This window comes from Podarcis muralis, chromosome 2, assembly GCF_964188315.1.
Source record: "Podarcis muralis chromosome 2, rPodMur119.hap1.1, whole genome shotgun sequence".
In the NCBI taxonomy this organism is placed as follows: Eukaryota; Metazoa; Chordata; class Lepidosauria; order Squamata; family Lacertidae; genus Podarcis; species Podarcis muralis.
In genome coordinates, this window is record NC_135656.1 from 116,062,374 (window position 1) to 116,085,882 (window position 23,509).

General features: G+C 47.6%; 2 protein-coding genes across 2 annotated transcripts; both read right to left on the reverse strand.

The window, feature by feature from the left end:
• Positions 1–1,100: 1,100 nt before the first annotated feature.
• Positions 1,101–8,054, reverse strand: LOC114592207 (uncharacterized). The gene is made up of 4 exons (XM_028720211.2): positions 7,929–8,054; positions 5,032–5,796; positions 4,766–4,892; positions 1,101–3,898 (listed from the first exon to the last, which is right to left on the reverse strand). The coding sequence occupies exons 1-4, from the start codon at positions 8,037–8,039 to the stop codon at positions 2,973–2,975; spliced, it is 1,929 nt and encodes a 642-aa protein (XP_028576044.2). The 5' UTR covers positions 8,040–8,054; the 3' UTR covers positions 1,101–2,972.
• Positions 8,055–10,526: 2,472 nt separating this feature from the next.
• On the reverse strand, positions 10,527–19,435 carry LOC114592216 (uncharacterized). Its single transcript, XM_077922217.1, has 7 exons — positions 18,624–19,435; positions 18,209–18,271; positions 15,616–15,792; positions 14,512–14,534; positions 13,938–14,050; positions 12,770–12,802; positions 10,527–11,704 (listed from the first exon to the last, which is right to left on the reverse strand). The coding sequence occupies exons 3-7, from the start codon at positions 15,769–15,771 to the stop codon at positions 10,578–10,580; spliced, it is 1,452 nt and encodes a 483-aa protein (XP_077778343.1). The 5' UTR covers positions 15,772–15,792; positions 18,209–18,271; positions 18,624–19,435; the 3' UTR covers positions 10,527–10,577.
• Between the last annotated feature and the right edge of the window lie 4,074 nt (positions 19,436–23,509).

Here is a 23,509-nt window from a genome sequence, read left to right on the forward strand (position 1 = left end):
TGCAAGTTTCCAGTTACCTGCGTCTTTGCTCTTGGAAGGAAAACCATGGCAAGGTGTGCTCCAGAAGGGCTTTATACATTTTATCCCTTTGTGGGCACCTCACAGCCCCGAAGTAGACCTGACCAGGGCTTCATTCATGCCACAAATCTCATAAAATAATAATAATAATAATAATAATAATAATAATAATAATAATTATTATTATTATTATTATTAATACCCCACCCATCTGGCTGAGTTTCCCCAGCCACTCTGGGTGGCTTCCAATCAAGTGTTAAAACAATACAGCATTAAATATTAAAAACTTCCCTAAACAAGGCTGCCTTCGGATGTCTTTTAAAGATAAGATAGCTGCTTATTTACTTCACATCTGAAGGGAGGGCGTTCCACAGGGCAGGTGCCACTACCAAGAAGGCTCTTTGTCTGGTTCTCTGTAACCTCACTTCTTGCAATGAGGGAACCGCCAGAATGCCCTCAGCGCTGGATCTCAGTGTCTGGGTTGAACGATGGGGGTGGAGACCGAGGCCGTTTAGGGCTTTAAAGGTCAGCACCAACACTTTGAATTGTGCTTGGAAACGTACTGGGAAACGTAACTTCCGGCAGGGAGCTTTAAAAATTGTCATTGATCCTATTGGTAAGGGGTTTGTTTTCATAATAAAAATACAGCATTTCCCCCTCCGCTACTCTGTGTGTGGAGCATTATTTTAGATGCATCCAGCAACCAGGGGTTGGGGAACATCTGGACCTCAGGTCTAATCCAGCTGCCCAGGTTTCCTTGTTTAGCCTGCCGGGTCTTTGGAGCCCCACCCAGCTGTCCTAGAGCGGATGTCTACCATGGAACAGGTAAGAGGGTGGGTAGCTGGGAATGACCTAAAGGGGTTTTCCAAAGCTCTGTTGCCCAGCTCTGCCCCGAACCCAACTGGATGTTGAGCATTTGGGAAGAGCTGTGCAAAGGACTTTTAGCAGGTGTCAATCACCTGACAACATTATGACATTGGGTGATGGAGCGTTGAGTTTTCCCTAAGAGGCAGAAGCCAGCAATGGGGAGAAAAGTCTATAGGACTGGAAGCTTAAAAGAAATGCTGAGCTAATAGTAAGGACAGTTTAGATAAATGCTTTTATTATGCTCAATGCATGCATATAAAAATTGAAGACAGCAAGCGCCATCTTTTGAGAGACATTCCTGAAATGCCTCATATATATGAATAATCTCAGAACAAAGATTGTCTTTCCTCCCTTTACAATATTTCTTTTTCTATTCACATTTATTTGATGAATGTGATTCATTGAACAACTTTGCTTTAAACTCTTCGCTCTGCACCACCCAAGTGCCAATTTATGAGGTAACACGGCCCTTGCCAATGGTGTGTGACCAAGTGCTTTCGTTTACATGCCCCGAATCTTTCTGCGTTCAGCTTCCTTAGATCTTGTGGATAGAGAAACGAGGCAGAACACTAAGAAGCAGAAGCTTTACTTTGACATTTCCAGAGCCCAAATCACTTTAGATCAGGGTCTGCGGAACCTTTTGGCCCCCCAGATGGTGCTGGGACTCCAACTCCCATCAGCCCCTGCAGCCACCATGGCCAATGATCAAGGAGGATGGGAGCTGGAGTCCAGCAACATCTGGGGCGCCAGGGGTTTCCCGTCCCTAACTTACACTATACTGGTGGTCAGGTTAATGGAAATAAAAGCTATTAGTTTGGACTGGGGGAAAAGCAGTGTTTGTTATGCCTGTTATACGGAAGTATCTTTAAGCCAGGGACGGGGAATCTGCAGCCCTCCAGCTGTGGCTCCTAGTTTCCATAATGCCAAACTGCAGGTTATGCTGCCTAGGGGCAGATGGGAGGGCTGTCCCATCCATGAGTCTTGCATCAGGATAGGAGGCTCAGAGGTGGGGCAGAAGATCCAGGCCCACGAGGAGTGAACCATTCTCCTGATCTGCCACTGTTGCGGCCTACTCCGTTGTGCCCCCTCCGCCACAGCCTTTTCAGTCTCCATTTTCTTCCCTTTGTCTTGGGGCAGGGGGGGGGGGGAGGAATGGCACCATTGGAGGTGGCAGTGTCATCTGTGGGGGACACAGGGAGTCACCCTCAGCAGGTGTGTGGGGCAGGACTCGTTGAGGGTGCAGCAGCACACCTGTTTTGCCTCAGCGGCAGAATACCCCGGGCGAGCCAGCCCTGGAAGTCCAAATATCATCTGGAGGACTACCAGCCCCTCACACCCACAAGCCATACCACACTACTATACCCATAAGAGGCTAAACCAGACGTGGCGCCTGCCACAAAATGTCGTACTGTGTAGTGTGGGTATTCCCTCCCGTTTGCAGACCTACAATCCCCTGAGTATTATAAACACTCAGTCCCTCTTGGCAGAAAACTATGGGCATGGTAGTTCTGTGAGGGGGTTCATGGAAGCTGGCAATGTCCTAAAATGACAGTTCCCAGGATGCTTTGGGGCAGCCAGTGTCAACTCTGGAAGTGTGCACTTGATTCTCACCAAACCAAGCCTCCTGGAGCACAATATACTCCCATCAAGTCCAGTTTGGTTGAACAGATCAGGGGCTGGGGATCGAGGAGACTGGGCGAGGAGCTTCCACGGGTTGTTGGGATGCCAGCTCCCATCAGCAACACCCAGCACAGCCAATGGCCAGGGACGATGGGAGCTGTACTTCAGCAAACACCCAGAGCTGCCTGTGCTCTACCTATTGCCACCCAGGAGGAGGAGGTGGAATTTCCATGGGGGAAATTTCCAGCTCAAAATTGACACGAGAAGAATCCTGTAGGATCAGAGCAAAGGCCCATCTTCGTGAGAATCTTGTTCCTCACAATGGCCAAGCAGATGACCCAATGAGAAGCCCCAAAGCAGGACAAAGCAACAACAGCTCCCTGAAATCATTCCCCAACCACTGGCATTCAGAGTCATGCAGTTTATCCTCTCACAAATTTGTCTTGACCTCAATTCTCCTACAAAACCTACGTTGTCCCCTCTGTTGTACCAAATGCTTCGGTATGCATTTTTTCGTGTACAAGGAGTTTGGCCCTCTGAGAGAAGCTTTTCATGCAAAGCAGGCACTTGAAAGGCTTCTCTCCGGTGTGGATTCTCATGTGTGTCCTAAGGTTCCCCTTTTGGCTGAAGCTTTTCCCACACTCAGGGCACTTGAAGGGAGTCTCTCCCGTGTGGGTCCTCTCATGTATGACGAGCTTGGACTTCTGGGAGAAACTTTTGTCGCAGTGACTGCATTTGTACGGGATTTCCCCCGTGTGGCTCCGCTCGTGGGCAATGAGGCTGGCCCTCTGAGAGAAGCTTTTCCCGCAATAAAGGCACAGAGGCGGGTTCTCCCCCGTGTGGATTCTCTCGTGAGTGATAAGGTAGCGTTTCCGGTTGAAGCTCTTCCCGCAGTGCGAACACTTGTAGGGCCTCTCACCCGTGTGGGTTCTCACGTGTTCCCTGAAGAGTGAACCGCGGCTGAAGCTTTTCCCACAGTAGGAGCACTTATATGGGGCCTCCCCGGTGTGGATCCTCGTGTGTACCAGGAGGTCCCACGTCCGAGTGAAGCTATTCCCGCAGAAAGAACACTTATAGGGTTTCTCTCCAGCGGGGATTCTCTGATGGTTAAGAGTGGGCCTGAAGCTTCTCTTGGGATCCACACAGGTTGTTTGCCTGTCATGAGGCTGGACCCTGTTTTCTTCCCCATCCTTTTTATCCTCCAGACAGGAAACAGTTTTCTCTAGAGTTCTCTTTGGTTCTTTTTCCACTTCCTGCTGACTCCCAAATGTTACTCCCTTCCTGTACTTCCTGAAACCCTTTTCTCTTCTCAACGTTGCGTCATTTGGTTCTACTTGCTCAGAACATTCCTTTTGAAGGCCAATCCCCTCCTTCTCATGCACTTGCCTGTCACCTGCAGCAGTAAACAATGGTCAAAGGAGAAATTCCCATATTGTGTCCATTTTTACACAGCTACAATAGCTAAACTGACTCATTAGTTAAGGACGGGGGGAGGGAAGGAAACAGAGGAGTGATAGTTTTGTGACAACATGGGGAAAAATCACTGATCACAGTAAAAAAAAATTAAGACATTACCAGAAAGGAATGATCTAAATATAATGTTTTCAAAGAATAATGTTTAGAACATAAGTTGGTATTGTCTTAATATATTACAGTGTTGTTTACTGGACAGCATTGATAACCATTATGTCTCTAATTAGACATGTAATATAACTCCCTGTTTATTTTTTATTTATAAAAAAATAGTTGTATACTGCTGGATCATACAATAAAACTATTAAAAGCTATTGTGAATATATCATTTATTATTATTATTATGAACAATTACTAATTGTTTTATTCATAAAAATGACTTATGAACACAATAGAAGTAGTAATTAAATTATGAGGTATGTTACGTTTAAGTTTTGGGGTATTCCCCTCTCCCCACCCCGGTAGTCTTAAATATTGTTTTTATGTATGGAATTGTTTTAGGTTAATACTTTTACTGTAACATTGCATAAATATTTTTTGGGGAACAGATTCAGAAATGGAATCTAATAAATAAATAAATATTGTAAATAAATGAAAACACATTTTTTAAAAGGAAGCCATTTCCTCTTTTTTTATTTTGTCTTACACATGTTCTGAACTGATGCAGGCAGGCTGCCTGAGCAAGAGCTGGGCTTAAGAAACAAGGGAGACGAGGAAATTCCTGAAGTGGGAAATTCTCCAGGGGTTGAAAAGCATCAAGTATATTCCATGCACAGAGATTCCTTACCTGTCAAGTCTGCAGTTTCGTCCTCTACCTGACCAGCCGCTCTGCAGAGTTGCCCATTCCAAAAGTTGGGAGGAACCTGTCTTGCCTCACAGGAATTCGCAGCAGTTTCTCCAGAAGGCCTCAGCACCTGAAACAGCCACGGGAGTCCCATTGATCCACTTTTATTTAACAAAACGCGTCTACCGCTAGATTGTACACAAAACATCTAAGCCCGGGGAAGCCAACATGGTGCTCTCAAGATGCTGTTGGCAGCGTACAGACCTTACCTGCTGATCCCAACTCCTGGCATCTTGGACTTCCTGCCTCGTCAGGAAATCCTCCACGAGGGCCACCACCTGGGTGCAGGTCTCCGGGTCCTGCTCCCTGACTTGGCCCTGTATTCCCTGGGGCAGGACGGCCAGGAACTGCTCCAGAACCACCAGCTCCAGGATCTGCTCCTTGGTGTGTCTCTCCGGCTTCAGCCACCGGCGACAAAGCTCCTGGAGTCGGCTCAAGACTTCTCGGGGGCCCTTGGCTTTCTCATAGCGGAACTGCCTGAAATGCCGGCGTCGCACCTCCAAGTCAATGGGGGCCTTGTCCAGAACCTCTACTTTGACCTGTTCTCCGGAGTCCAGGATCTCATCGCCGCTTTCTCCTCGGGGCTGCTGGCCAGCTTTGAACACTCCCTCAGAAGTGACCTGACATTCATTGATGTCTTCCCTCGGTGCAGGCCGGGGCACCTGCAGGTGGATCCCTCTCAAGCAAGGGGACCGCACAGCCTTCAGGAAGGCCTGCCACTGGCCTTCCCAGCACTGCTGGAGCACACCCTCGCTTGGTTCCTGCTTAACCCGCTGCGACGCTTCCTGCATCAAAACCAACTTGGCTCCGCCGACCAAATTTTTAACTTGTGGGCCTTCGCTTGTGCCTTCCTCCATGCCATCCCATAACCTGGGGCCTGCCGGATCCTGTTCCTCTGTTTTCAGATTGGCTATCCTCTCCCCTTCGGCCATTTCCTTCAGCGAGGTGAAGCACCGACGGATTAGACCGAGGATCTGGACACAAAAAGAGCGCAAGTCTGTCAGTGGCGTTAGTGCTACTCAAGAGTAGACCCATTGACATTAATCAAAAGGACAAACTTAGGTTTATTCATTTCAAAGGGCCTACTCTGAATATAGTAAGGGACGCGGGTGGCACTGTGGGTTAAACCACAGAGCCTAGGACTTGCCGATCACAAGGTCGGCGGTTCGAATCCCCACGACGGGGTGAGCTCCCGTTGCTGGGTCCCTGCTCCTGCCAACCTAGCAGTTCGAAAGCACGTCAAAGTGCAAGTAGATAAATAGGTACCGCTCCGGCGGGAAAGTAAATGGCGTTTCCGTGCGCTGCTCTGGTTTGCCAGAAGCGGCTTAGTCCTGCTGGCCACATGACCCGGAACCTGTACGCCGGCTCCCTCGGCCAATTGTCCGCGACTGGACCTAATGGTCAGGGGTCCCTTTACCTTTACTCCGAATATAACTTAAGTCCACATCTACACGATACATTTAAAGCAATATCGTGTCACTTTAAATAGCCGTGGCTTCCTGCAAAGAATCTTGGGAAATGCAGTTCTTTCATAGTGCTGAGATGTTAGGAGGCCCCTATTCCGCTCTCAAAATTCCAATTTACAGAGCTCCCTGGGATGATGGATTGATTGTTAAAGCACTCTGGAAAGGGGACTTCCCTAACCACTCTGAGCACTCTTAAGAAACTATTATTTATTTATTGAATTTATATACTACCCTATACCCGGAGGTCTCAAGGCAGATCACAAAAAAGATCACAATATATAAAATAAAAATAACCCAATAATACCCCCCACCAAAAAAGTCACATTTTAAAAGGGTATAGGATGTTGATCAGGTCAACCAAAGGCCTGGTTAAAAAGAAATGTTTATGCCTGGCACCTAAAAGTGTGTAATGAAGGCGCCAGGCGAACTTCCCTGGGGAGAGCATTCCACAAACGGGGAGTCACTGCAGAGAAGGCCCCGTTCTCATGTTGCCACCCTCCGGACCTCTCAAGGCGGCACACGAAGAAGGGCCTCAGAAGATGATCTCAGGGTCTAAGTGGGTCCATATGGGAAGAGGCAGTCCTTGAGGTGTTGCGGTCCTGAGCCATTTAAGGCTTTATAGGTCAAAACCAGCCCTTTGAATTGGGCCCGGAAACTAACTGATTCTGGTGAGCAACCTGACCGCTCAATTCTGCGCCAACTGAAGTTTCCAAACCATCTTCAGAGGCAGCTCTACGTATAACACTTTGCAGTTATACTACAATTCCCAGGATTCTTTGGTGGAAGCCATGACTATTTAAAGTGGGATGATACGGCTTTAAATACTTGTATATAGTGAACTTGTAGACTTAGCTAGCAACAACCCAGTGGTTTTCTGTCCCACTTCCAATGTTAATAACAATACTTACAACGACTGCATTATCAACAATTACAGTTGTTGTGAAGAATTAACTGTCATTTCATCTTTAATTGCATATATTTAAAACTTTTCAATTGTCACAGGCAGTACTTTTTGCATTTTGCCCGTGTGTACACTGTTGTTAGCTTTCAAAGGTTGCCACAAGTCTCTTCTGCCACTCTGCATTTACTCAAAGATGCCCTTGTCTAAACCTGAAGTCTGCTATGATCTGCCAATGAGTTTGCCAACTGAAAAACAACAACAGTAACTGAAAAGCGCCCCATGTATTCAACATTTCCAGACAGGCATAAATTCAACAGGAAGAGATCCCAAACTTAGAGAGGCAATTAAGAAGGCCGCACCTGTTGAATTCCCCTCCACATGCCATGCAGCCGTTTAAAAAGCATGAAGACTGCTCTATGCATTAAACAACAGTATGCAACAGTATATTGAAACTTAGCTCAGAGGGCTGATTTTGACTACAGGATCCAACGCTTCCTCTTCCATACTTTTGCATTCCCCTCCCCAATCCAGGAGAGATTTTCCTCCCTCCCTCCCCCCTACCACCCTCTCCCCAAATCCTGGAAAGCAGTTACCAGACTTGTTGGTCTAACTCGGTACAAAGGCGCTTCCTATGTCCTTTTTGCAGCCACTGATGCCCTCGGTCTCCTGGGATTTTCTATCAGTTCCTCCCAACTTTTCTGCAAATGGCCCCTCCCTCCTAAATTCCCCTTTAGCTCACCTCTCCCTGCAAGCTGAGAGCAGCAACCCCCAGTTTCCCCCAAGGAAAGGGCAAGGTGGGGAGAGGAAGTGGCTTCATCAGCTTCTCATATGGCCTGGCCGATCTAGGCATCACGCCTGTAGATCTCTATCAGCGTAACCCTTCATGCACCATGCAGAGCTACAGAGGCTGCTTTCAGCAGCAGATGTTGTGGTTCAAGGCACCAGAGCAGGGACCAGATGCTTTTCTTTCTATCAGTTGGCAACCTTAGCTGCCACCTTTTAAAAAGAAGAAAAAAGAGTAGATGCTGCTTGCTTGAATTGTGACAGATCAGGCAAATAAGTTAACAATTCATGCAGCCATAAGTCTATTGGGGGGAAATCACATGGGAATGGGTTGTATCAAACTTTATGGTTGGGGCTTACTTCTGAGTAAGCATGCACAGGTTTAGAACACACACCACACACCATCTTATTGCTGCTCTTTATATGTTATCTGAGTGACTGAAAATTTAAGATCAGAGCTCAGGTCAGCTGGCTCTGGAGATTTCATTAACCTACTTTCAAGCCAACCCGCTCAGCCTTATGGACTAGAAACCTGGGTATCTCTGTGCATGTGTTTGTTTGGAATGCTTTTGTACTCAGTGTTCAAGCCTGCACAAATGCAGCGCTGCAGCTTAATTCTTACGAGTGTTATAAGAATTTTATTTGACACCTGCCTGCCATTTCGCCCACTCCAGGGCATGTAAATAAATGCCTGATGATACCTCAACTCCTTCCCTGCCCTTCCTAGGATAGAACCCTGCCTCCTAGCTGTCAAGTTCCTGCTCAGCCTCTTTTTCAGAGCCTGCCTGGAGCTGCCATAGAACGCAGGGAAACAGTTTAATAAGCAGCATCTACCCTCAAACCTGCAGGGTTCCAATTGCGGTTGCTAACTTCCAGTGGCTCTGGGTTGCCCCCAAGGTTGGGGGAAGGGGGAGTGGCGCACAGTGCACAATGTCATACACATTTCGCCCAGTCCATCCTTCTGCTAGGCCCTGCCGGTCCCCGAAGCATCAGAAGATGCATTGACGCTGACCAGGCCCCCTCAATATGGGGGGTGGGGCGGCCTGGGCCCCTAGAGTTGGAGCTGCCTGGTAACTTCATATTAGGTAAAGGTAAAGGGACCCCTGACCATTAGGTCCAGTCATGACCGACTCTGGGGTTGCGGTGCTCATCTCGTTTTACTGGCCGAGGGAGCCGGCGTACAGCGTCATGTGGCCAGCATGACTAAGTCGCTTCTGGCGAACCAGAGCAACGCATGGAAACGCCATTTACCTGCCCGCCAGAGTGGTACCTATTTATCTGCTTGCACTTTGACGTGCTTTCAAACTGCTAGGTTGGCAGGAGCAGGAGCTCACCCCGTCACAGGGATTCGAACCACCGACCTTTTGATCGGCAAGTCCTAGGCTCTGTGGTTTAACCCACAGGGCCACCCGCATCCCATAACTTCTTATTAAATGCTGTCAAATAAAGGAAACAATCCATTCATGCTGCACAAATGTGAAAAAATGCCTTTATTCCAATGTTTCAAGACTGCATAAATTAAATTGCTTCTCTCTGTATGTAACAAATGCATTTAACGTACCTGGAAATTGGAACGACTTTTCCCTTTGTGTAGACTGTGTCCCCTGGGTGGGAACAAAACTTAATCTGCACCTTGGTTTGTATCTGTATGTTTATCTCCTGCTATGTAAGTTTCTGAAGACACCATTGTCAATGTCAGCACATAATCCATTTTAAATAATCAGCCAGACCTTTCGTTTCAGCCCTCTTGCTCGAACCTAGAGCTACAGCACCATTTTATAATGATGGCGTCCCATAATGCCATGCACCAACACCCACATATGTCTGTCAGCAGCAGCAGCAGCAGCAGCAGCAGCAACAACAAACCCCTCAAACAGGGAACAAAGAGTGCTATGCAAAACCGCTAAGTACATTAAAACTTGGGTGAGATTTTACATCTGCTCTCATTCGCCCTTAAACGTTTCCCATGAAAATACTTAGATTAGAATAAATCACAGATACTTAGTTTTGCAAATAAGGGAATGTTTTACTTTCAAATAAGGGAATATCTCACTTTCAGAGTTTTGGCTGTTACAGTAAACAAGTCTCCACCCGTTGGGAGTAAAAGTAAAGGGAGGGGGATGGTTCCAAATAATTTAAAAAGAATCAAACAGTCCATCTGTTAGCAAAGATATGCAGGATTTAAATGAGCAGGGGAGGGGGGGGGAACCATGTATGGCAGCTTGAGCTCCCTGAAGAAAAAGGTGTGATTTAAATATATTATGTTCCATAATAATAAAACAACGTATGCAGGGCTGCAGGTTCCCCATCCTTGGTCCAGAGGAAACCAAGAAGGAATTGTCTGAGATGGGGAGTGAAATGAGTGTGAGAGAAGAACACTGGAAGCAAGGAGAGTGGACCTATTCCATTTTAAATAATCAGCCAAACCTTTCCTTTCAGCCCTCTTGCTTGAACCTACAGCTACAGCACCATTTTATAATGATGGCGTCCCATAATGCCATGCACCAACACCCACATACGCCAGTCAACAGCCAACAGTGAACAAAGACAGCACTGTGCAAAACCACTATTTATTTAAAAGAACTTTCCCTAATAATTGGGCTGCTCACAAGTTCTCTCCCGTGTGGATTCTCTGATGTCTGCTAAGATCTGAGCTCCCTTTGAAGCTTTTCCCACAGTCCGAGCACCTGTAAGGCTTTGCTCCAGTGTGGGCCCTTTCGTGGGCAATGAGGTTGGAGCTCCACTTGAAGCTTTTCCCACACGCTGAGCACTTGTAGGGCTTGTCTCCGACGTGGGTCCTTTTGTGGGACTTGAGGTTGGAGCTGCTCCGGAAGCTCTTCCCGCATTCAACACATGGGTAGAGCTTCTTCAAGTGGGTCCTTTCATGGGCACGCAGGCTAGGCCACTGGCTGAAGCGCTTCCTGCAGTACGCACACTCGTACGATGTCTCCCCCGTGTGGTTCCGGCGGTGCGCAGTGAGGTCCAGTTTCCGGCCAAAGCTTTCCCCGCAGTCCAGGCACTCAAACGCCTTCTGTTCCATGTGGGTCATCTCATGCAGAGCGAGGTGAGAGGCATGGCTGAAGCACCCGTCGCAAACCACGCATCTGAACGGCTTCTCCTTCGTGTGGCTCCGCTCGTGCGCAATCAGGCCCGAAATCTGGCTGAAGTTTCTCCCGCAGTCGGGGCACTTGTACGGCTTGTCCCCTGTGTGGATTCTCTCATGGACAATGAGGCCCGGTCTCCTGCTGAAGCCCTTGCCGCACTCGGCACACTTGTACGGCTTCTCTTCCCGATGAGTCCCTTTGTGGCTGAAGAGGCCCGACTGGTTGCTGAAGCCCTTCCCGCAAAGCGGGCACTTGAAGGGCTTCTCCCCTGTGTGGATCCTCTTGTGCGTAATGAGGTTGGAGCGGAAGCGGAAGGTCTTCCCGCAATCTGCGCACTTGTATGGCTTCTCGCCCGTGTGGGTTCTCTGGTGTGTGATAAGGTTTGACTTCTGGCTGAAGCTCTTCCTGTACATGCCACACATCTTCTGCTTCTTGACCTGTTGTGTCCATGGCTGAATTTTGTGCCCATCAAGGTCACAGTTGTTTTCTTCACAGGGAACAGATTTCCCCGCCTCCCCTTTGTCCAGACACTTCCTCTGCTCTCTTTCTGAGCCATGTTCACCCTCAGAAGCTGCTTCTGATTCAGGAAGTTTCTCATCCTCCATTTTGCTCACCTGCCCTTCTCCTGCTAGAGAGAAAAGCAAGTTGGATACTGTTATGCAGCAAAATCTGATTGATTCTGTGATTGAAGTCGTTATAGCAAAAGGCTGTAGCTAAGCAGCAGACCAACTACTTTGAATGCACAAGGTCCCAATTTCAGTCCCCAAGGGCATTCCCAAGTTGGGCTGAGAGAAACTTGTTATGTATTCAGTGGTCTGTGTTTGCCTCAGCTTGAGTCTGGACTAAGGATTCTGAGCTCCTGTGTTCTGATTTGATACATGATATCCAATCACGGAACAATTCTGGATTTGGGCCTCTGCCATTGGCCCTTAAACTCTGTTTCATGATTTGCAGCTTGGAAGTTTAGACAGCCAATCACGTTGGGAGTGGGAGTGGCCCAGGCCTTCACTAATGTATATAAGCAGTTGCTTTGCCCCTGTTATCTGATAATGTAGTTCAATAAAGGTTCTTGCTGTGATCACTGTGTCTTGCCTCATGGGAACCCACCTATACTTCAAGACTCACTGTCTGAAACCCAGGAGAGCCACTGCCAATCAGTGTCGAAAATACTGAGTTAGACGGACTAACAGTCTGATTCAGTACAGTGGTGCCTCGCAAGACGAAATTAATCCGTTCCGCGAGTCTCTTTGTCTTGCGGTTTTTTCGTCTTGCGAAGCACGGCTATTAGCAGCTTAGCAGCTATTAGCGGCTTAGCGGCTATTAACGGCTTAGTGGCATAGCGGCTTTAAGAAAAAGGAAACAAACTCACAAGAACTCGCAAGACGTTTCGTCTTGCGAAGCAAGCCCATAGGGAAATTCGTCTTGTGGAACGACTCAAAAAACGGAAAACCCTTTCGTCTAGCGAGTTTTTCGTCTTGCTAGGCATTCGTCTTGCGGGGGACCACTGTATAAGGCAATTTCCTGTGTTCCTATCTTCATTAAATTTTGCAAGATTTTAGATGTTGAACTATAAATGTGCTTATATACTATAATCCTTCAGGCAGTAAAATATAACTGAGGGCATCTAGTATCCATATTTAAAAATTAAAAATTAAAAATTATATTAAATTTATATGTTAAAGTGGGCATGTACCTCCATTCTTCTTCAACTCCAGATGCAGATTTTCTAGGGAAGGAAATTAGACAATTAACAGCCTGCACCATTTTGCAGTTTCCCCTCTTTCTCTCTCGGGACCCCTTCAGACTTGCTGGTGGGGGTTTTGGGGGGCAACGAAAGATGGACAAAAAATTTAAATCGGATCATGTGCTATATAAACAGTTACAAGATTTTAACAGGAAGTTAGGGAACACGCTCAGATTGGAAACAGGTCAGTAGGTCTGTCTTAAAACCTTTTCAGGCACAAACAGTATTGAAAGCAGTCGAGGATAACTGCCCTGAAGGACATAAAGGAGAAGAACCTCTCCACACCCTTCGCCATCTGTGGCATGGTGACAGACAAACAGCAGACAGGGTGATTTAACAATCAATCTCTCTTCCCAGAGAACTCTGGGAGTTGTAACTCTGAGGTAAACAGGGGTGCCCCAACAACTCTCAGAACCCTTAGCAACATTAGAAACTACATTTCCCAAGGATCTGAGATCCAGCGCCGAGGGCCTTCTGGCTGTTCCCTCATTGCGAGAAGTGAGGTTACAGGGAACCAGACAGAGGGCCTTCTCGGTAGTGGCACCAGCCCTGTGGAACACCTTCCCTTCAGATGTGAAGGAAATAAGCAGCTATCTTCTCTTTAAAAGACATCTGAAGGCAGCCCTGTTTAGGGAAGTTTTTAATATTTAATGCTGTATTGTTTTTAACACTTGATTGGTAGCTGCCCAGAGTGGCTGGGGAAACTCAGCCAGATGGGCGGGGTATAAATTATTATTATTATTATTATTATTATTATTATTATTATTATTATTATTATCATCATCATCATCATCATCATCATCACAATCATCTTTGGGGAAAGCCATGCTTACTTCAAGTGGTATGATACAACTTTAAATATATGGTGCAGAAGGGGACTTAGCCCTTTGCATTAATTCCAATGGCTCTTCTTTGCTGACACGGGATACAACTGTGAACTGTTTCTTTTCACTTTACTTATATGTCATTTTTTAAAAGATGCTATTACTTGGATGAGAATGCCGTTTGCTAGGTTTTAAAGCCTTCTTATTATCATGAGCTGCTTTGAGCTCAACTTTCCTGTTGGGGGGGTAGGGAACACATGCAAGGGGGCAACCAAATCAAAATCCTTCTTCACCTTTGAATGCCAGCAGCGTTTCCAGCAAAGCAGCCCTTTTGTGGGAGAAATCGCTCAGCTTCTGCTCCAGTTCCCCCAAATCCGGCTGTGGTTTCGGGAAGAATGTATCGTCTCTGTGAAAAAGAAAGAAGGAATAGATGTTGCTGTTGGAGGAAGAGAAGGCTAAACATCAATGAACTGCCCTGTTGGATCAGGCCAAACGATTTGCACTGACATAAAGATTGAGGCTTCTAGAATTCCCAGGATGCTTTGGGAAGGGGGAGCCATTACTGCTTAAAGTGTGATGATACGGCTTTCAATTTATAGTACATGTGGTAGTCAGGAAGATGCCATTGTACTCCAACTCCCATGAGCCCACAAACAGAACAAGCAATGGTCAGGGATGGTGGGAGCTGGAGTGCCACAGCATTTGAAGGAAACCATGTTGGCTGCCCCCGGCATAAGAACCTCAACAAAGCTGAGTGTGGGCTCTCCCTCAAATTCCTTCCCCCACCCACTGCAACCCAGCACCTCATAGTTCAGAGAAGATTGCTGCCCAATTGGAGGAGCTAGTGAAATTGAATTCAGAGCTCACCTGTGGCCAGTGCTGTGTAAACCCTGCAATAAAGAAAAAATGAAAAGAACAGTTTATGGAATTGCCAGAGAATATTCTTGTTCTGCTGTGCATGACAGGCTGAGCCAATTGAAGCCAATTCTTTCTCTCAAAGAATGACAGGTACAGTGGTACCTCGGGTTACAGACGCTTCAGGTTACAGACTCCGCTAACCCAAGGTACCACTGTAGTTGTTTATTTCCTTGACATCTGATGGGAGGGTGTCCACAGGGCAGGCGCAACTACCGACAAGGCCCTCTGCCTGGTTCCCTGTAACCTCGCTTCTTGCAGGGAGGGAACTGCCAGAAGGCCCTCGGAGCTGGACCTCTGTGTCCGGGCAGAACGATTGGGGGTGGAGACGCTCCTTCAGGTATACTGGGCCTCAGGTATTGTGATGGCCTAGGAATCCGATTGAGAGAGTGAACCGGAGGAATTCCAGCCTGCACAGGAGTCCCCGCCTCCAGGGCCAGCTGAACTAGGGCAGGGCCTTGATTCTGAGGAGCCTGCACCTGTGCCGGATCCTCAGGAGCAGGCACCAGGTGAATCCATTCTGGCTCCAGAGGTGGTTGAGGACTCAGTGCCTACAGGTGAGTCTCCCCCTGGGCCCAGTAACCCTTCAGCCTCTCCTGAACTGCAGAGGCTCAGGGCAGAGAGGCGAAGGGAACTGGTTTCTCCCAGGAGGAGTGCTCGCCTTAAGGCCAGGAGAGGCGGGGCTCCTGGGGGCCGGGACCGCCTCTGGCCTCAGACAAGATAAAGGCCAGTCAGCCCGGTCCCAGGTTGCGGGAGCAACGTCGTCATTGAAGAGCTGTTTCGGCCAGCATCCAGTCCTGTGTTCCTGTTCCCCGCCCGGCTTCCTGCTTCTGATCTTCGAGTGTCCCTGTCCCCGCCCGGCTCCCTGCTTCGGACCTCGCCTCGCACCTTGTGGACTATTACCAGGCTAGTGACTCAGGACTGAACTTTGACTACAGTAACAGTAAGCTTCCCCCCGGGACCAGCACAGGTATGCTGTTAATCAACAGCAGGAGCATTGTTGGGCAATGTAACATTATTTTTACTACAACCTTATTTTTGCAACACACTTCCTACCGGCAACGGCTGCTGTGCCATTTCCCTTCCGGGTTCACTGTGGAGGGAGGTTTCCCTGGAGACTCGGAGAACCTCGTTCTTTAGCCAGCTCAGCAGGACCTGCTGCTGTTCGTCAAGAACCTGGTGCATCTCCTTCCACTCCTTGACAATCGTCATCCTCTCAGCTTCGATCTCTCTCTGCCAGAAGAGAAGATTATTGTTATGTACTGAAGTTCTCACCCTGGGCCAGCAGGGGGATACTGTAGATAGTTCAGGTCCACATATGCAAATAAGGGATCAAAAGTGACATTCAGTGATTGGATAGTTACAGAAAGTGGTTACTGTTGCTTTGTAGCTGAGCTCTATACATATAAGCAGGTTGGCTGAACCCTTCAGTTCAGTTCTGTTTGAAGAATCGCTGTGTCGTCTGGTATGTTCACCCACAACTTAGCACTGGCGACGAGGATGGGATACGAACCCACGCGTGCAAAGCACAATGACATTCTGCCAACTCCACTTGCAGATGTTCCACCCACAGCAGCAGAATTAGGGGACTTGGTTTCAACGCCACCTAGGGTAGCGCCACAGCCTCAGCAAGAATCGGGCGGCCCCCCGGACCTGGGTACCACTCCCCAGCAGTCTGGCAGAGTTTCCAAGCGCCCAACTTATTTAAAGGACTATGTTGTTGGACATGTAATACTGTTGGCCTAATGGAAGTATGTGAAATGTAACCAATATGCTTTGGGGCCTAATTGCACCATTACGTGTAGTGCTGTATATAAGGAAACCATTACGATTGTTAACTAATGCCTTATCACAACTTAACAATTATAGAAAAGGGGACGGTGAGCTTAGGAGGAGATCCCACAGATCCGAGAATGCCTAGGCAGAGAAAGGATCAGGCCAAAGACCCATCTAGTCCAGCATCCTGTTCTCACAGTGGCCAACCAGAGCTGCTGCCAGTGCGTGTAGACAATACTGAGCTGGGTGGACCAGTGAACTACAAGGCAGCTGCCTCTGCTTCTGCTGGAGCCACTGGAAGGTGAAGCCAGAAGGATCTGTTCAACAGCTGGCAGGAACCTCAAGGTGGGATAGCATCCTGATGGGCTGTTGAAAGCGTTCTGAGGTTTGGGAAAGTGGCTGTTTGGGGGAAGTGTGTTGTTTTCAGGGAACTGCAGATTCGCAGGCGTGACTAAGGCAAACTATAACCAATGGTTTTTATTCATGCTTCGGATGATGAAACAAACCATGCTTAAATAAACACAGTTTGATAAGGAAGCAGGTAGCGCTGTGGGTTAAACCACAGAGCCTAGGACTTGCCAATCAGAAGGCCAATCAGAAGGTCGGTGGTTCGAATCCCCGGGACGGGGTGAGCTCCCGTTGCTCGGTCCCTGCTCCTGTCAACCTAGCAGTTCGAAAGCACGTCAAAGTGCAAGTAGATAAATAGGTACTGCTCCGGCGGGAAGGTAAACGGCGTTTCCGTGCACTTCTCTGGTTCGCCAGAAGCGGCTTAGTCATGCTAGCCACATGACCCAGAAGCTGTACGCCGGCTCCCTCGTCCAATAAAGCGAGATGAGCGCCACAACCCCAGAGTCAACCACGACTGGACCTAATGGTCAGGGGTCCCTTTACCTTTAGGGGAACAGGATCCAGGCAGGGGCTCAGAGCCTGACCCTCTACAGGACATTTTGATAGGTGGCTGGGGCTGCCCTGTCAGGAAAAAGCAGCAATGCAAAAGCAAGCTGCAGGTGTCTGGAATGCAAAACACAATGTTGATGTCTGGGACTGTACTATTGGAAAAAGGGGGCAGTCTATTCAGTGTACTGAGCACCGGATGTTAGCTCAGAGTGTCATCTGACCTGTACTGGAAGTACAGGGGTGGAGTCAGTGTGGTCTTCTGCTGGAGACTGGAGGGTACAGACACGTTTCTCTGTACTGCTGGAATGACAGAAATAAAGAGATGTAAATAGATTTCTGTCTGTCTCTTTTCCCCTCCCTGAGGGAAGTAAGGAGGAGGGAGGAGTGTGTGTGTCCCTCTCACGTTGAGTGGGATCGCCAATTTGTGACCTTGCCTGTAACCTGCCGGGAGACGCAGACGGGAAGGTCAACAAGGATCTCGAACCGAATGCCTGGTGTGAGGCCAGTTACCTCTGACTGCGGCTGAGAATCCTAACATGCCCACCTAGCCAGTCGCCAAAAGGGCTGTAGCTCAGTAGCAGAGCATCTGTTCTGCACACAGAAGGTCCCAGGTTCAAATCCCAGCACCTCCAGAAAGGACTGGGAATGAACTCCTTGCTTGGAGCCCTGGAGAAATGCTGCCAGTCACTGCAGCCGGACCAATTTGGTTTGACTGACAGAATCATAGAATTGTAAAGTTGGAAGGGACCCCAAGGGTCATCTAGTCCAACCCCCATAATGCAGGAATCTCACCTAAAGCATCCATGACAGCCAGCCAGACTCACTATAAGGCAGCTTCCTATGTCCCCATGAACTCGTGTTATCTGCTCTTAAACCCACTCAAGTCTGTGACCATCACCACATCATGTGGCGGGCAGTTCCATGCATTAATGATTTCTTTCTTTCCCACTCTAGTGGGTGGTTCACAGATATCTACCAGTAGATCTTCGCTTCTCTTTTGCTCCTCGATTTCGATGTCTCCTTCTCTTGCCAGGCGATCCTGTAACAAAAGGAATGAAAGCGGGCACCTTTTGAAACGTTAAAACCACTCTGATTAAAATAGTCCACTCGGAAAAGACTCTAGCTTTTACTTATCAGCAGGGTTTATGGCTGGTGAAAGACCTTTTAGCGGATCTTGGTTTCTCCTCCTCCCTCCCAGCCCTTTTTCCTCATATGCTGTGTCATGAAAACATACAAAGAGCTCTAAACTGTCAGAACCCGCTCCTAAAGCTCTTTACGCCTGCAACTGTTACCTCACCATGTGGTGGGGAGTTTGACGCATTAATGATGCACTGTGTGGAGAAGTTCCTTTCTTTCCTTCTCACTCAAGCAGGTGGCTAAGGGACACATACCTGTAGCTCTTCACCGCTCTTTTCTTCCTTGATTTTGACGTCTCCCTCTCCTGTCAGGAAAACCAGATGATCCTGTAACAAGAGGGGTGAAAGGAGGCACGTTTTGAAACCTTAAAACTGCCGCGATTGAAATAGTGCAGAGATTGCAATGTTTTGCTGTTCTGCGGTGCTTTTGTGATTATCGTGAGCTGCTTTGAGCTCAACATTTGTTGCTGGGAAAAGCAGAATGGAAAAATCAAATCAATCTTTCATTTTTAGAAATTAAGCACACAGGGTGTGGGTGGGTGTAAAGGCAGGTTTGGTGCTGCTGCGATACACAAGCATGTTGCTTTCACACATTACATTTCTAGATGTGTGCTGAAAAGATTTGTGATCGCCATCTCAGGACGTTCTCCTTGTGCCCCCTTCCATAAGAGGTCTGGAGAGTGGCAAGAACAGGCCTTTTCAGTGGTGAGCCCATAGCTGACAACTTTTCCCTTTTCTTGCAAGGAATCCTATTCGGAATAAGCGAATTTCCCTTAAAAAAGGGGAAACGTTAACAGCTATGGGTGAGCCCCCACCCCCAGCCTGTGGTATGTTCTTCACAGGGAGCTATGCTTGGTGCCATCTTCAGTTATCTTTAAGCACCAGCAAAACCTTTTATCTTTAACCAGAGAGTAGTGGTTAGAGCATCACACTAAAGCCTGGGAGAACAGGGTTCGAAACCCCATGTGGGCCGGTCACTCAATCTCAGTCCTGCCTTTTAATTATAGACTAGAGCTGTTGTTGTTGTTGTTTAGTCGTTTAGTCGTGTCCGACTCTTCGTGACCCCATGGACCAGAGCACGCCAGGCACCTCTGTCCTCCACTACTTCCCGCAGTTTGGTCAAACTCATGCTGGTAACCTCGAAAACACAATCCAAACATCTCGTCCTCTGTCGCCCCCTTCTCCTTGTGCCCTCCATCTTTCCCAGCATCAGTGTCTTCTCCAGGGAGTCTTCTCTTCTCATGAGGTGGCCAAAGTACTGGAGCCTCAGCTTCACGATCTGTCCTTCCAGTGAGCACTCAGGGCTGATTTCCTTAAGAATGGAGAGGTTTGATCTTCTTGCAGTCCATGGGACTCTCAAGAGTCTTCTGCAGCACCATAATTCAAAAGCATCAATTCTTCGGCGATCAGCCTTCTTTATGGTCCAGCTCTCACCTCCATACATCACTACTGGGAAAACCATGGCTTTAACTATACGGACCTTAGACTAGAGCTGTACTCTTCCTTTGTTTATAACCAGTGCTTTTTTCAGGGAGGGGGGGACACAGGGGTACGCATACCCCTAAACATTTTGTGAATCTTTGTACTTTTGTTCATTTACTGTATTTATTTCCCCCGAGTTGAACTATAAAATGGTGATTTTCTTGAGTCAAAAAGAGAGTACAGTGGTCCCTCAGGTTACAGACACTTCAGGTTACAGACGCTTCAGGTTACAGACTCCACTAACCCAGAAATAATACCTAGGGTTAAGAACTTTGCTTCAGGATGAGAACAGAAATTGTGCTCCAGCAGCGGCAGCCCCATTAGCTAAAGTAGTGCTTCATTAACCTGAAGCACTACTTTAGCTAATGGGAGGCCCCATTAGCTAAAGTAGTGCTTCAGGTTAAGAACAGTTTCAGGTTAAGAACGGACCTCCGGAACGAATTAAGTTCTTAACCCAAGGTACCACTGTACCCCTAAACATTTTTTTTAGAAAAATTAACGTGAGCTGCTTTGAGTCACACTGTGAGAAAAGCGATTGACAAATATAATAAATTATAATCTCAGATGTACTCCTAGGAACTAAGGGAGGCTGGTCCTCTGTTTTGCCCTCTAGCAGAGAGGAGGAAGATGGGGACAAACCATTAGAATTAAGTTGGCTCTGCTGGTCACTGGCTCTCTGGCGCCGCCAACTGTTGGGCTCCTGCTCTTCCGCCCTACCTGTCCCAAGGGGCACCAGCCACCACTGCTGGGAAGGAAAGAGGAGGCGTTTGGTGGGTCCCTACCTGCACTTCCTCTGTGTCAGTCATTATCCTTTCAGGGTTGGAGTTCCAGAGTGAACTCAGGTGGACAACCTGGGTCTGCAGAAAAGAGAAGCAGCTGGCGAATTCAGAAGGGGCAGAGATGGAAGTGCATTTTCTGAGCAGAGGGGAAACAGAAGTATATGGTCTTGGGAGTGACAGAGGAACATGAAATCGCATGGGACTGAACCTGGAACCTTCTGCATGCAAGGCAGGTTCTCTGCCACCGATCCACAGCCCTTCCCAAAACAGACAATGCCTTGACATGACATGAAATTTATTATGGCCAGAGCCCAGCTTGAGAAACACAAATGGAACTACAATCCCAATAGCAAAACAAACATTTAAAACAATATACAACAATGGATTTTAAGTTTAAAAGTGTGATAGGCATATAAACACATAAAAACTTTAAAATAGGCTACCTTAGAGAAATGACCCAAAGCCACCCGTGGATCCGGGTTTGGGAATTTTCTTAACAAACTAGATTGAATCGGGGGATGGTCTGCGCCTACAGATCTGTGCGCAGGATCTGGCGACAATCTGGGTCGTCTCGTGGTCTTTGCCTAACAGGAGAAGATCGAATTTTTGCTTTACCGGGATGTCAGCAAGCCTCACCAGCAGGGGGTCAATGGTTTCTCTACGTGCCTCATCATATAAGGGACATCTAAAAAATATGTGTTCAGGGCTTCCTATATCCCCCAGGCACAAATTCTCTGGACGATGCCTTAAATTTGATAGAGGCTTTCAGGGGATGAGCTCCCTGGCAACTGCTTTCAAGTTCCCCCCTGCTCAGCCCTGGAAGGCGTGCCTCGATGAACGACACCAAGGGTGCCTCTGAGCTTGTGCAAAGTGTTTCTCTGCTCGGTAGATGTAACGGATTGGAGGCGGAGGGGGATCCACTGAGGCATTTGTGCGTCAAAACCAGATCAGCAAGAGCATCTAATAGTTTAAATCTCCCATCGTGGCCTCTCGATGCTCCCCAACCCTCCTGAAATCTGCTCCAAGGCCTGGATGAAGGCAACGGCAAAGGGACTCTGAGCAATCCCTGCCTGATCTCCGGTGCATTTTCCCCCTGGCTTTCCTCTTCCCTCTCCCTCCCTGTATTTCTCTCACCGGATGCAGCATCTTCATGGGAAGCCCAGCCCCTCTTGGTGTTGCATTTCACAACACAGAGAGGCAATTTCAGGAGCAGCACAAAACGCCTCTGGATTTTAGGAAAGGAGAAAATACGAAAAGAGCCCTCTAGCGGCTGTTTTGTACAATTTTTTTAAACAGGAGGCCCTCTCAGACATCCTCTTTATTCAGGGAATAAGAACCCGCTGGATCAGGCCAATAATCCATCAAATGCCAACAGTGCCCTTCAGCTCTCTATATTGGACAAAGAGGCCAAACCCTACGCCAAAGGATAAATGGTCACAAATCTGACATCAGGAATCACAAGACAGAGAAACCAGTAGAGTAGGAGGGCACTTCAGTCTCCCAGGACATTCTATACAAGATCTCAAAGTCGCTGACTTATTACAAAGGAATTTCGGAAATAGACTGGAAAGAGAAGTTGCTGAATCGCAACTTATTACCAAACTTAAAACCATGGAGAGACCTGGTCTGAATAAAGACACTGGATTCTTATCTCCATTATACATGATAAAGCTATTTTTAGCCATCTCACCCCTTGCTTTTTCCTGTTAAGACCAATTGCAGTCATTAACAGTCGTCAACAGGTTTACCACACCTATCAGCCAATCACCCATTCCCACCACCCTTCTGAGTAATACCCCTCTCCACCCTCTCACTACATATAAGGGTCTGGTGACTTCTGTTTCAGTGTATTTGAAGAAGTGTGCATGCACACGAAAGCTCAAACTTAGTTGGTCTCTAAGGTGCTACTAGAAGGATTTTTTTTAATTTTGTTTCAACTACGGCAGACCAACACGGCTACCTACCTGTAAATAATCCAACTGTTCAACTGAAGGGACAGGATACCCAAATCCTGTCTGTGAAATCACCCCAGGCCTCAAAACTGTCCAGAATTCCTTTTGTCTTCTAAAAAATCCAAAACAGCTTTTCTCTGCTCTCCTCTGCTCTATCACAAGATGCTGTGGCAAAAGGCAAAATGTTACTTTTAAAGGCTAATGAATAGACTCTGTCATTGCCAAGAATACTCAGGCCCGAGAAACGAATCTTATCTCATTCAGTTGCAACACCTTTGGACATAGAATCATAGAATCATAGAGTTGGAAGAGACCACAAGGGCCATCAAGTCCAACCCCCTGCCAAGCAGGAAACACCATCAGAGCACTCCTGACATATGGTTGTCAAGCCTCTGCTTAAAGACCTCCAAAGAAGGAGACTCCACCACACTCCTTGGCAGCAAATTCCACTGTCGAACAGCTCTTACTGTCAGGAAGTTCTTCCTAATGTTTAGGTGGAATCTTCTTTCTTGTAGTTTGGATCCATTGCTCCGTGTCCGCTTCTCTGGAGCAGCAGAAAACAACCTTTCTCCCTCCTCTATGTGACATCCTTTTATATATTTGAACATGGCTATCATATTCAAATGATTAACCGTTCTCATTCCCCTTTCCTGGGAAGGGTGCCGAGAGTCCACAATAGTCCCAAGACAGCTTTCTGTTCATGCTCAGAGGAACCTCAACATGGGGCAGGACTCCTGAGGGAGGAGAAAGGGGGAGGGAACTAAAAAGGGGTATATATGCTTGTGCACATGATTGTGAACTCGTGCATGCTTTTTGTGAACTATCACACTTGCTCCTTCTACCAGGTCATGGATGGTAGAAATAAAAGCCTTTTCTCCGAAACTATTCCTTGAGTGTCTGTTGACTCCCATTTCCCTTTCCCAGGCGC

Coding starts and splice junctions, on each gene's coding strand:
- LOC114592207 (XM_028720211.2), bottom strand. CDS start 8,039: ATGCCTAGATCGGCCAGGCCATATGAGAAGCTGATGAAGCCACTTCCT. Junction 5,797..7,928: donor CTCTCAGCTTGCAGGGAGAG/GTGAGCTAAAGG, acceptor TTTTGTGTCCAG/ATCCTCGGTCTAATCCGTCG. Junction 3,899..4,765: donor CGAAACTGCAGACTTGACAG/GTAAGGAATCTC, acceptor TTACTGCTGCAG/GTGACAGGCAAGTGCATGAG.
- LOC114592216 (XM_077922217.1), bottom strand. CDS start 15,771: ATGACGATTGTCAAGGAGTGGAAGGAGATGCACCAGGTTCTTGACGAA. Junction 12,803..13,937: donor AACGCTGCTGGCATTCAAAG/GTGAAGAAGGAT, acceptor TTCCTTCCCTAG/AAAATCTGCATCTGGAGTTG. Junction 11,705..12,769: donor GGAGTTGAAGAAGAATGGAG/GTACATGCCCAC, acceptor TTTTCTCTCTAG/CAGGAGAAGGGCAGGTGAGC.